Source organism: Nyctereutes procyonoides, unplaced genomic scaffold, assembly GCF_905146905.1.
Source record: "Nyctereutes procyonoides isolate TBG_1078 unplaced genomic scaffold, NYPRO_anot_genome, whole genome shotgun sequence".
In the NCBI taxonomy this organism is placed as follows: domain Eukaryota; kingdom Metazoa; phylum Chordata; class Mammalia; order Carnivora; family Canidae; genus Nyctereutes; species Nyctereutes procyonoides.
The window spans coordinates 11,787,919-11,800,772 of NW_026575155.1; the positions used below are offsets into that span (position 1 = coordinate 11,787,919).

Genomic DNA, 12,854 nt, shown 5'->3' on the forward strand with positions numbered 1-12,854 from the left:
GAGGGCACTGGGGTTGGAGGTGGGACTCTGAGATCAGGAGCAGCCAGGAAGGAAGTGCCATCACAGGGAGGGAGAGTGTGACTACTGGCTGAGGAGGGGATTCTGATGAGGCTGAGGATGAGCAGAGCCGTGGCCAGAACCTGGTCTCCTGGGAGTGAAGGGGAACCAGGGAAATGTCTTCTTTCTTGAGATGTACTAATATTTTTCACCTTGTAAGCATTCTGCAAAGAAAGATCTTTCTATCTTTTAAGTATTATGATTTTCAAAACTCGACGTGATCAGAATGCATGTATTATGCATGCCAGAGTATACACCAGGAGTCATACCTAATGAGACATGATAGCCGTCCTTCGCCCCCTATGCAATGGAGCTTACTTCGATATATCATCATATACAGAAACTTCAGGAATTTAGGATGCGTATTTTCATTCCTGTCCATGGCCATGACCATTTTTTTGTGCTATTTTGCACATATAGGAAATACCTCATTGAGGCTTCCCACCATCCTGGACACCTCCTATAAGGGGCAGCCCTCAGGGAAACCAACCACTGGCAGTCAAAAGGAACAGCACCGAAGTGCTCCCCTGCCCTGAAGTCAGGGACAACTCCAGGGACAGAAAGTGTGAGGTGAGCAGGTATTAACAGCTCTAGATGGTGAGCGGCAGACAGCAGGTATCACTTCCGTTCTCACCTCACACCCCAGTGACAGCTTCAGAGCTGGAGAAGGGATTCAGATGAACAGCTATTTCCTCTTTAGACAAAAGGATAAACTTGCTTTAGGGCAGAGGCCTTCTGAAGAACTATTTCTACTATGCTTCCCTATCAAGAACCCTAAATTCTCAAAGCTTTATCAGTGGAACGTGCCTCCTCACTGAAAAAGGGTGCTGCCGCCCCTGTTGCTAAGGAATTTGAATCCAATGTCAAAATTCAATACATAGTCTGTGTATTAGTTTCCTAAAGCTTCAAAAAAAAAAAGCATCCTAAATTAAAAGATATTTTTAAACAACAGAAATGTGTTCTCTTACAGCTCTGGAGACAGAAGTACAAAATCAAAGTGCCAGCAGGGCTAGTTCCTTCCCAAGCTATGAGGAAGGGATCTGCCCCAGGGCTCTCCCCCTGCCTTGCAGATGGCTGTCTTCTCCCCATGGCTTCACAGAGTGTAGGCTTGTTTGTGTCTCTGACAAGTTTCCCCTCTGTACACAGATGCCAGCATCCTGGATTAGGGCCACCCTGATGACTTCATTCTCACCTGATAACTACTGGAAGGCTGGTTCTCTGAATAAAGTCACGTTCTGAGGTTCTGGGGATTGGGACACTAACATATGAATATGGGTGGCACAGTTTAGCCTGTAGCAGGCTGTAAGTTCCTGGAGAGCAGAGAATGGGTCGATTTCGTTCATTGCTATCCCCTGCTGCCTAGCAGAGTGTGAGGTCCCAGACTAAGCACTATAGGTCAGTAGTTGTTGAAGTGTGTTCCAGGAACCTCCTGGGCTCCCAAGGTCCTTCTAGGCAGTCTCAGGGCTCTACAGTGTTTTCGTGATGTACTAATATATTATCTGCCTTTTCCATACTGAACCTCACAGGAGTGCAGTGAAGTTTTCCAGAGGCTACAGGACATATGATAGCAGAGGAGATTGGACACAGAAGCAGATATGAGAATCCAGCTGTCTCCTATTAAGCTGGACATTTTAGAGATTTGCAAAAATATAGAACAATGCCACTCTTCTCACTAAATATATTTTTTGGTAATTATAGTTATTTCTCACTGCACTGTGTTCTTTACACTAACACATGAGTTTATTACTGTTGTTTTTTAATGAATTCATAAATAATGCTTCAAAAACATCTCAGTTTTTGTTTCTAATTCAGTCAATGTCAATAGATATTATCTAAATAAACAATGGCTTCTTAGAAACTTCAATCATTTTTAATGGTGCAAAGGAGTCCTGAAGCCACAAGTTTGAGGACCATTGCTGCAGGGGTTTAAACCAGCTGGGACATGGTCCATCTTCTCTGAAGTAACCCACAGTCTTATGGCCATTAATGTCCTTTATAAAGAAAATATTTTTAGTAGCTAAATGCTACAAAAATGAAGCCTACTGGCAATTCCCATAAGTTGACAAAAAGGAATTATTAAAAAAAAAAAGGCAAGCCAATCTTGAGTCTCTGAAGATAGCACTTAGCCATGTGTTAAATTTGCAACTTACGCGCTTCAAAAACCAAGAGTCGGGGGGAATGGCATTCCACATATCCCAGCTGCTGAGTGCTGGCCCCCAGATACTCCAGCACTGGACAGAAGCTACTAAAGAAGCAGGCTGTCCATCCCCTCTTAGCTACTGACTACCCACCGACATCTGTTTTCAGCTGAGACTTCTGGAAAGTGCTGTGTCTTCTGGCAAAATGGGAGAAGGTCTGGTGAGGGACCACAGACCAGCAGGAAATGAGGGGAGGCTGTAGACCACCTACCCGCTGCCAAGCTGGTTGTGGTTTGGGGGCAGGGCCAACTTGAGAAAGTGGTCCTGGGGCCATAGGGCTGCAGAACCTAGGCATGAACTCCAGGCCCATCTCTTCGCATGCCCATCTTGATGCACTTGGTGCATCTCTGGATTGGGAAGTGGCATTCTCCAATTAATGCCAAGGACCACTCTTTTTTTTTTTTTTAATAACCAGGGTATTTTAGGTTCTCAAATCATTTCTTGGATGAGTTCCAATACTTGGATATTGGAAGATCCTCCCTGTTTATTTCCTTGCTGAAGACTGTGTGAAAATGTCATGTCTCATTCTAAAACAGGTTCTCAAAAATAAATAAAATAAAATAAGTAAGATTCTTAAAGGCATTTGATGTGAATAATCAGTAGTTGGGCATCCACTACAACCAAAACAACCACAGTAGGCACTGGTGGTGGTGACAGAAAGCTGGATTGTCCTCAGAATCCATTATTTTAGATAGACTGTAATTACTTTAATAGAGGGACAAAATACCCTGGGAGAAAAGAAGAGCAGATTCATCAGGACTGGGGGAATGCAGGCTCCATGAGAGCAGGGATTCCCTTCTTTCAGTGACTTTTTTCACCAGTGCTTGGAAAAGTGCCCATACTCAATGCACACATGGTAATTATCTGTCATGTAACTTTGTAGTATGTGGGTGCTAGTTTGTTGATTGCTTTGGTGGTGGAGGAAGGAGGGATGAAGGAGAAAGGGAGAAGGAAGGAATTGGTGTTCACTAACCTTGAAGAATGGAGGGACAAGACAGGTTGAGATGGCGAGGAACGTTTTCAGGTAAAGAACCCATGAAAAAAACTGCAGAAGTAGGACCATCCTTGTGAGTTGGAGAGGGCCGAGGATGATTCAAGGTGGGGGCAGGTTGTGGAAGCTCAGACTGGATCCAAAGACTGCACCTCATTTCTGATGGCCCTGGATGCCCCATCCAGGGTTTGTCTTTCATTCTGCACAAAACATGGACTTCTTACTTCCATGTTTCCATAGCCTCTCCATCCGGATCACCATTGTCTCACATCCTTTCCATTCACAATATCAATCACCTCATCTAGTCTGGGATTATATCCCTCCTATTTAGGTGAAGTACATACTTGATTATCATTTAAATTAATTTGGAAATGTAATTAATTTGTTTTGCATTATCAGGAGTGGTTTAATTTCCTACACAGCATACCTAAGAAGGCTTTCTCATGGGCTTACAATCCTGGAAGACCCAATGCCCAATGGGAGGGGATATATGTTGGAAACAAAAATAAAAGTCAGCAATTTAAAGAAAGCCAAGTTTGGAAAATTCTATCTAAGGACAGGCAATTCCCCATATGGTAAAATGGCAGTGACAACCAAAACAGGGACAGTGCCTATGGAGAATGAACTCATATATCTGAGCCACGACTTGTATTAGCCAACTTGACAGACAGTACATTTCATTAGTTTGGGACTATTGGCTCTTCTGAATGTGGGACAACTCACAACAAATCACAAGGTCATGTGTAAAATGAAAAGGGCTCCTTTACAGTAATAATAATCACACTGTGTCACCCTGCTGCCCCTAAATAAAGTCCAACTTCCCAATGTGTCCTGGCCCCTAGAAGCCCTTAAGTCCTGAGCTTGTTTTTCTTAGTGACTTCTCTTGCATTCACTGTTAGTGACCTAAGCAATGAAAGTAATTCCCAATCAACCGGAAGAGGCAGGTTAACTTGGCAAGGGATGGCCGACATCATTTGACTTTCCAGGAAAATCCTCCTTTTCTACTAACTCAAGAAACATGTACTGTGCTACCTTGTATTTAGCAGAGAGATCCAACACACAATAGCCAAAAGCAAGAGGTGCATCAATGTCAGTGCTTGTGCTGTCAACATTTCTGAGGAAGTATGTACATTCAGAAGCGAGCATTGGAGGGACCCCTATGGCCCCAGGACTTCTGTCCATTATATGGTTCCCCAAAAAAGAGACACCAAAATCTGAAATCAGAAACACATTTTCAAGGGACAAGTGCATGATGCTCACAAGTTAGGTGCAGTGAGGCAGGGGTGTTGGCAGAGGTGGAGGAGGAGGAGGAAAGGAGGGAGGTCAGGAGGATGTCTGTGGGAAATCTGACAGACCCACAGCGAAGGGTCTCAAAATTGCCAATGTATTCTCATCAAATTGCCGATTTCAAAAGACTTGGATCTGAGCCCAGCGAGAGATCTGCTAATTTGGACCTTGACTCTGGCCCTCCCAAAAATTACTACTTCTATCTCAGCACCCAAACAACAGAAAAGCAGTACATGTTCAGTTGGTTAATTCCAAGTAAAGTCCACATATCGAAACAAAATGTATACTTTTCAGGCATATGAAGTAGAAGTGAGCCAAATTAGCAAAATGCACAAGCATGTTGGCAGTGTTTCCGCGCAGGGCTGCAAGGACCTGTCATCCACGTACAGGGGCTACATGTGTACCCAACTCATGGCCCGTTACCCACTCTAGGAATTACTCAAGCCTTTGTTTTTCTCCCTCCAGCTTCCTGCCTTCTTAAAGCATTTGCTGGCCATCAGCCAATGGGGGAAAAAGGTAAACTCCACTCTGTCCACGTCGCGACTTATCAGTGCTTCCAGTAAAAGGCCTGTGGTGGAGAGCCAGGAAAGTGAGATTTGTGGTTCCTTCAGATCTACACCTTCCTCATTACCCAGAAGGTCGGTCAATCAATAATTCTTATCTCCTGACTGGCACGGCCCTGCCTGACTTCTTACCCTCTCCCATGGGGCTGCTGTAGGGCCTGCTGAGCTTCCCTGCAGCTCTATGTAAAGGAAAACGTGTGCTTCTCTGGATGTTACCCAGGGTTAACACGGAATAGATACTGTGAGCTTAATTTTGTTTTCTAACAACAAAAATTAAACTGGAGACAACAAAGATTTCCCAAACTCCTTTAGTGCCAGACTCAATTCCTAAAGATCTTTTCCTTGGCAAGACCCATGGAATGACTCTGGAACCCTAGGTGCCCCAATGAGCATAGTTAATGATGCTAAAAAAAAAAAAATGTCATGATAGAGGCAAGAATGGAATATTCTGATTTCCCCTTTGGCAACTGCCACCCAAGGGGGAGTCTTGGCTGGCTGGGGGGAGCGAGCTCTTCAGTTCACGTAACACCCCATCCAGCTACCCCATATAAACATGCTATCTCAGCCAAAGTGGTGTGCCCACGCTGAAAATGTGACTGGAAGGCAAGGCCTCCAGCCCCTTGTCCAACTGGAACACAAACCTGAGGCCCCAATAGAACTGATGCTCGCCTTCAGACTCTGGCCATAGATTTTTTAAAAAATATTAAATCTATCCATCTAGGAACTCAGTAATTCACTTACTAAACTGACTCGTCAGTTACGATTTACTGACTCGTCACTCTGTGCCACGCACTGTGACACAACTTCAGGACCTCTTGCAAGAAGATGCAAGGGTTCTATCTACCTGCTAGTTGTATGTCATTATTGTAAAAAACCTTCCCATCTCTCTGAATGTCATGTCATAGAAATTCAGCCACCAATGCTCATAAACGTCATCTATGGGAGCTGGGCTCTAAAGCTTCAAGAAGATCCAGCTTTCTTAGAAAAATCACTGAGTACATATGGATATAATTATCCTCATTCTGTTTTCCCCTAGAATCACTGTATTTATAGCTTTGAGCAATTTTCTTTTTTTCCCTTTGAGGAAATACTGTGAAACATTTTTCTTGTAGGTAATATTAATTTGTAATAAATGCATTTTTTGATATAATAAATGACTTTTCATATTTATTTTGGAACAAACCAAGGAGTATGAAAGTAAATTTACGGGCAGCCTGCAAGCATGTCTTGCTTTTATGTGAGAAAGGAAATAAATGTAGATGCTTACTGTTAAAGTTAATGAGGCAATGCTAGTGTCAGAATTATAAGCCTCATACTTCCTCCTGTTGTGCAGTTCATAGAGCATGTTTACACACCCCATCTCACTTGGATCTAATAAAATCTTTACACATTGCAGGTATCAACACCTGCAGTAGTGTTACAATGATTTCCCTCAAATTTGTCTTTGTAAGATGATCATTTGTGTTGCATACTGGTGTTTACAATTTATGTACAACTTTGTTGCACCTCATGGTTTATCCATCTGTTTCAGGCCATTAAACTGTAAGCTCCTGGAGGGCAGGGACATATCTGACTCCCTTCTGTGTCTTCAGGGCCAACCACACAGTCACTCAATACAGTCATCTAGTGCAGCCTTGCTTGGTGACTTACCCTTTCCATAGCTCTATGTTGTCATGTGTGATATGAGGATAGCAACTGTATCCACTTGTCTTACCTATTCCAATCTATGAGACAATTAATACAACATCGGGCATACAGTAAGTACCTGTAAGTGTTTGCCACTAGTACCACTGCTGTTCTTGTTATTTAGATTGAACTGAATTGAAGTTCGTGAGAGCAAGGTAACTTATACAGGGGAATGGGACAGATGACCAGCAGAAAGAAAGGACCATCAGGGATTCTGTGTCCTGGTCTGTAGCTCTAGCTAAGCTATGAAACAAAGTCATAGATCTTTTTTTTTCCAAATCATTTCCATTAATATAATTTTTAAAATAATTTACTTATAAGTGTACCCTGTGTTCCTTTTCCTGCCATGACGGTCTTTACCTTACCAAATACACATGGGACATTGACACACTGGAAAGCTGAGGAGACACAGAAATAGTATACCCTGGCCTCACTGTGCAGTGGCATCTCTTCTCCTCAACATTTTACATTTTATAATTACATCTGGCAAACTGCTTCATCAGCGTAACCTTGTACCAGGAATCAAATGAAAATGAGCCAGCTCTCAGCATAGAAAGTGGAAAATCAGAAGTACACTCAACATTGACACCATTATATTCTCTACATTTCTGTTTCTAAGACAGCCTATTAAAGTTGCCATCCTAACAGTAGAAGATTCCATTGAGCACAGTGTTGGGTGAGTCCAGATTATAGATTAACAAGAGGCCACCAGAGAAGGTGTGATAGGCTGGGTTTCCAGGGAGGATCTGTTAGAAGCCTCTTATGTCTGGGGGGCTTTTCAGACCCTGAAAAATCCAAAAGGGGTTCCCTTTCCTGGGCCAATCCTTATTCTCCACAACACGTTTATGTAAAAATATTTGCAAGTGCAGTCAGAAAAGGAACTGCCGCCCATCATTAACAAATAGATGGGGCTCTGAATCATGTTCACTTTTACTGGCCAATGAATTCTCAGACTTTTTATCTTATTGTTCACTTCAGGAAAAAGGGGATTAAATAGAATTAAGCAAGGAGGGGAAACTCACTTTTTCCACTTGCAGAAGGTTAATTATAGTTTGGTCACTGAGTAATTTCATTATCTGCTTAGGATCCTTAATTAGATTTGATGTTCACTATGAAGTGTGGCAGATTTCCTTGGGGAAGCAGAACTAGGATAGAACATAAATGTTCAGTGTCACCGAATATGTTCAGAAGAATTAGACATCAGTCTTTTTAATTATTCTAGCAGTTTATCATTCCCTCATGAGCTCTACAGACATCACCATTTCAGCAGGAGAAACCAGTAGACTTCTGGGAAGATGGTCTTCCTCAATTACATGGAACTACAGAATACATTTAAGGCATCCCTGGCTCTCTCCATTGATGGCCAGAGCACTCCCTCCATGGTCATGGCATAGCAACCCAAATGCCACACATTCCCTGAGCACCACCCCACGTGGGAGATAAGAGACAGCTGCCTCCACCTGAGAACCACGGTATGGTCATTACTTTCCTGGCTTTCTTGTTTTCCCTTACCCTAATATTTAAATCAAGCAATGGAACTACGTACATGATTTCATCACTGAGCTCCATATTCTGTGGTCTTCCTACAAATAACATATATTTTTTAAAAATCTTCAGTGTTTATGTGTCACACACAGGCATCCACTGATACAAACTAAGCTATAATGAATATATAAACCAGAGAGCTGAGGCCATGTAGTGCCCAAGGTGTGGAGAAACCCAACATCCATTCCCATGCATTTGCTGCAGCACTGAGTCACCCTGACCTTCCCTAGCTTATAGTCCAGTCTTAGGAGTGTACATACATCCTGTGTGGTATCTGCCTGTGGATGAGCTGACACCCTCTGATAGGCTATCTTAAGTCCTCATATAATAGATTGTGTGCTGGCACTCCATGAAATGGATGTTAGATTAGCCTTTACGCAAAGTCATTTACCGGATTATAGGTTGAGCACTTTGCAGTTTAATGAACACCTTTCGATCATTATCTTTTGTGATCCTTCAACCCCTCCGTCTAGACAGAGAATAGATTTTATGATACCCGGTTTATAAAGACATGGGTTGTGTTCCCAATGGCTGACTGTGAGCCTGTTCTTTGTAACTTCTAACTCTCTGATTCACCCACAGAGACACGATAGGTTCTAAGTGAGTTGAGTGAGGCTTCCACGTAAGGCTCCTGTCTGCGGCCCTCACGATTGACCCACACTGAGCAGGGCTCCTCAGAGAGCCTGAGGCCTGGGACGTGGGAGATGGAGCTCTGAGAGTCTGGAGGGAAAGGAAAGAAGGAGAACCTCTTGAAAAAGACACTCCTGAACTGCAATGGCAGGGAGAGAAAAGAAGTCACAGCTACTAATGCAGCTTCTCTCTCTCAGGACCTTAGGGGGAAGTGGCTGTATGTGGGCTAATTCTGTGCTCACACCTGCAGGACTAAGTTTATCGGCCATGTCTAGGTGTCCACCAAGCTCAGCTCTCCTGTCTTCCCATGTTGAGGAACCCTGGCAGGGCCCAAAGGAAATGAGCTCTGCAGCCTCATCTGCATACTTGCATGCGGCCCCTCAGGCTGACCCGCAGCTCTTGGCCAGCAGAGCCCACGAGGGGCAGGCAGCAGCCACCCAGGGGTGGGATACCCAGGACCTGCGAACCTGTCAACCTCCTTCTGGGCTGGGCTTTTTTTAAAAAAGATTTTATTTATTTATTCATGAGAGACACAGACAGAAAGGCAGAGACACAGGCAGAGAGAGAAGCAGGCTCCCTGTGGGGACGCTGATGTAGGACTCTATCCTAGGACCCCGGGATTCACAACCTGAGCCAAAGGCAGATGCTCAGTCAATGAGCCACCCCGGTGCCCCATGGGCTGGGGCTGTGAAGCATGGGGTGTTTTCAAGACATAACAGTCAACAAAAAGGTACTTCAAAATTAAACGGAGGAAGTGCTCAAACAAAACAAAACAAAAAGAGTCAGAGACACGTCAAAAGCACACAGGAACCAACCTGAGAGTTCCCGATGTGGTGGTCAAAGTTGGAACAAGATACACAACAAAATAAGTAACAAGACAATAGGATTACAACCCAAAGAGTGAAAGAAAGATTCAAATATGAATAATGGAATGAGGAAAATAAATAAATGAGGGAGAAAAGGCAACTCTTCTTAACAGAAAAATCCCAAGGGATAAACACAGAAGGAAGGAGGGAAATAGAAAATCACCCTCAGAAGCCCACAGTCCAAACTGCTGTGGGCACGATGTATGGACAGGTGCTACAATTAGCGGCTGGTGCTTCAAGGAAAAAACAGGGTATCTGAACATCCTCAAAGTATCTCCTGCAAAATATGTATCGATTACTGTTACGTTAATCTACATCCACAAAATCTTTGATGCTTCCCCTTTCAGAGATGGAGCTTAATTCCCCAGACACTACCTTTGCCAATGATTCAGGTCAACCTCACCGGCAGGCAGGCTGCCATCATGTACCCATGTGATCTGATGCATGAGATCACCTCCTGGGTGTTTTCTTCCTAAGTACCGACAACCTCCACCTACCTGGGACAAACCCCCAATGAAGCACGCTCTACAACATGCCTGAGCAGCGCTCTTCATAACCTTCAGGGTCATGAAAGACGAGGAAGAGCATGACACTGTTCCAGAGCCCAGGAATCCAATGCAATGTGGTGACCTGCTTCAGAAAAGGGACCAGTGGAAAACTGGGGGAATTTGGATAAGGTGTATAGTTTATTTAAAAGGAGGTAGCAGAGTGCCTGGGTGGCTCAGTAGGCTAAGCATCTGCCTTGGGCTCAGGTCATGATCCCGGGGTCCTTGAATCAAGGCCTGTATCGGGCTTCCTGTTCACTTGGGGCCCGCTTCTCCTTCTCTGCTTCTCCCCTCCTGTTTGGCCCCCCCCTCACTCTCTTCTCTCTCTCTCAAATAAAAAAAATAAAATCTTAAAATAAAAGGAGGTAGCAGCATTTTCTATCAAGAAGAGTGATAAATATTTTTGGCCTTGTCGGCCATGTGGTCTCCTTTGAAACTACAATGTGAAAGTGGTCAAAGACAACATGTAAGTCAGTGGGTGTGGGTGAGTTCCGGCAAAACCTTCTATACAAAGAAAAAAGCTGTGAGCTGGATTTGGTGCGTGAGCCAGGCTTCCTGACTCCTGGACGGTAAAGTTGTATCAAGGTCAATTTCTCAGTTTAGACAAATGTACCCTGGTTATGAAAGACATTAACACAAGGGGAAACTAGGTAAAGGGATCTGGGAACTCTCCACACTATCTTTGTAACTCTTCTATAAACTTAAAATTTTCTCCAAAAAAAGTTTTGAAATGAAGTAGAAATAATTGGGGTGAGTTGTGTGCCATTTTTGGATCGTCTTTGCTACCACTGCTCTGAATTTTCTTCCTCTAGTGACTATACTCAAGAATTGGTCATATATGTGGATCACAACCCACCAAACATGACCAATTCCATGTTTTCTGTCTGTACTCCGCACAGAATGAGTGATATGGCACTCATTACAGCACATGAATGTGAGAAGAGATTGCAGGACATGCTTCCTAAGTCTAAGGGATCCCCAGCCTCAGAATGGATCCCCAAAGGGGGTTAATGGGAGTGCCTTTGGACAATGGTGGCCTCACTGTACCTCTGCTCATAAAAATGGCTGGACAGTTCCCACTAAAACCTAGGTGCCATTTTCAAGAACCCAGAGTAGCAGAACCAAACGTACTCCCTCCCAAGAAAGATGAATACTGCTCTGCCACAGTCAGTGGGTAGAATGACCAGGGCTAGAATTCCTATCTCTGCATGTCCATTCTTCTGTAACAGTGGCATTAAAATCATCCTACAGTCACAGACCCCTTCCTCCATCCATACTCTTAGGCGGGAGTTCAGTGTATAAAGCAAGCAGCCTCACAGAGAAGTGACACCACAGTTAAGCCTTTAGGGGATGAGAAGGGCTTTGTGGGCAGACATGAGCAGAGCAGAAAGTGCCCACCATGCTGAAGAATCCTAACACGGTGCCAGGGTCACAGGTGGTAAGGGGCACAGTGCCCCTGGTCTGAGACTCAGATGGCCCCACCTGCACACTGAGCAGTTAGGTATTTGTTACAGGTGATGGGGGGCCAGAAAAGGTTTTCCTGCAGGTGAGTGGCACACCAAGCTGTGTCTTGAAAAGACAGCATCAAGTCTAGAGGTGGATCCACACTAGGGAGGTAACATGCCCGTGAACCAAGAGCATGAGCTGGCCGGATCTGGTGGGGTCCACACCCTGAGGCCCCCGAAGCAAGCGTGTGGCCAGGGGATTACAGCTAGTTCTCTCGGCTGGGGCAGGAGGAGATTGGGGCCTGGACTCTCTTAGTCGAGAAGCACCAAGGTCCTGATCTGAAAGCTCTAATTGTAGCCATTTCCGAACCTGAGGCCTGATACCCAAGAAGCTCAGTCTTCTCCCTCTGATGCACCCCAAGCTGCTCAGGTTGAGTAGAGATGTGCTCCTTACCTCTCAAACATAAATTTGTGACTCAGATCCCGTAAGTCAGGACACAGCACAGGCACTGCAAGGACACTGTGTACTGAACTGAGCCACAGTGAACAGTTTCCTAAATTCGCTTTCCGATCCATCCAGCCCCCACCTTGCCGTTAATCACATTCAGTCCAAGTAGGTGAGGGCTTGATGAAATTGTTGATCTTTAGCATAAACCCCTTCATTTGACTTGTTCAGCTTTCCATTGTTCTTTGGGATGCTGAGCCTGCACCCCCTTTTTATATTAACATGATCCTACATTCAATTCTCTATATAAAACAATTCTCTCTTTTTTTTTTGAAAAATACTCTAAATAAGAAAACATTTATTTTAGGTATCAGTGAGTGGTGATATAGGAATGATTCAAACTTAATCCTGCCCTGACGTATGGGAAACTGACTCAAATTTGGGAGTGTCAGAAATCAAGAAGCATTTACAAATACCCAGGAGGAAATGTCCTTCAACTTTGTGGCCACAGAGAAAACAGTCCAGGTGGGAGGTTGTGGGGAAGACGGAGTTTGGGGATGCTGCCATTTTGTGAAATGGAGCTGTACTTAAATGTA

General features: G+C 44.1%; 1 protein-coding gene across 11 annotated transcripts in view; it reads right to left on the reverse strand.

The window, feature by feature from the left end:
• The window catches only part of ERG (ETS transcription factor ERG), a 254,753-nt gene that overhangs the window by 71,087 nt on the left and 170,812 nt on the right, over positions 1–12,854 (reverse strand). For 2 of the 11 annotated variants that reach the window (XM_055313621.1, XM_055313615.1), the window contains exon 1: positions 3,229–3,342. The exons of 8 other annotated variants lie outside the window; for them this stretch is intronic. In XM_055313621.1, coding sequence (XP_055169596.1) covers positions 3,229–3,318 — 90 coding nt within the window. In that variant the 5' untranslated portion in view covers positions 3,319–3,342. Of the gene's footprint in view, positions 1–3,228; positions 3,343–7,804; positions 7,872–12,854 lie in introns of those variants that run through there. One more of the 11 variants, XM_055313616.1, reaches the window with a different exon arrangement.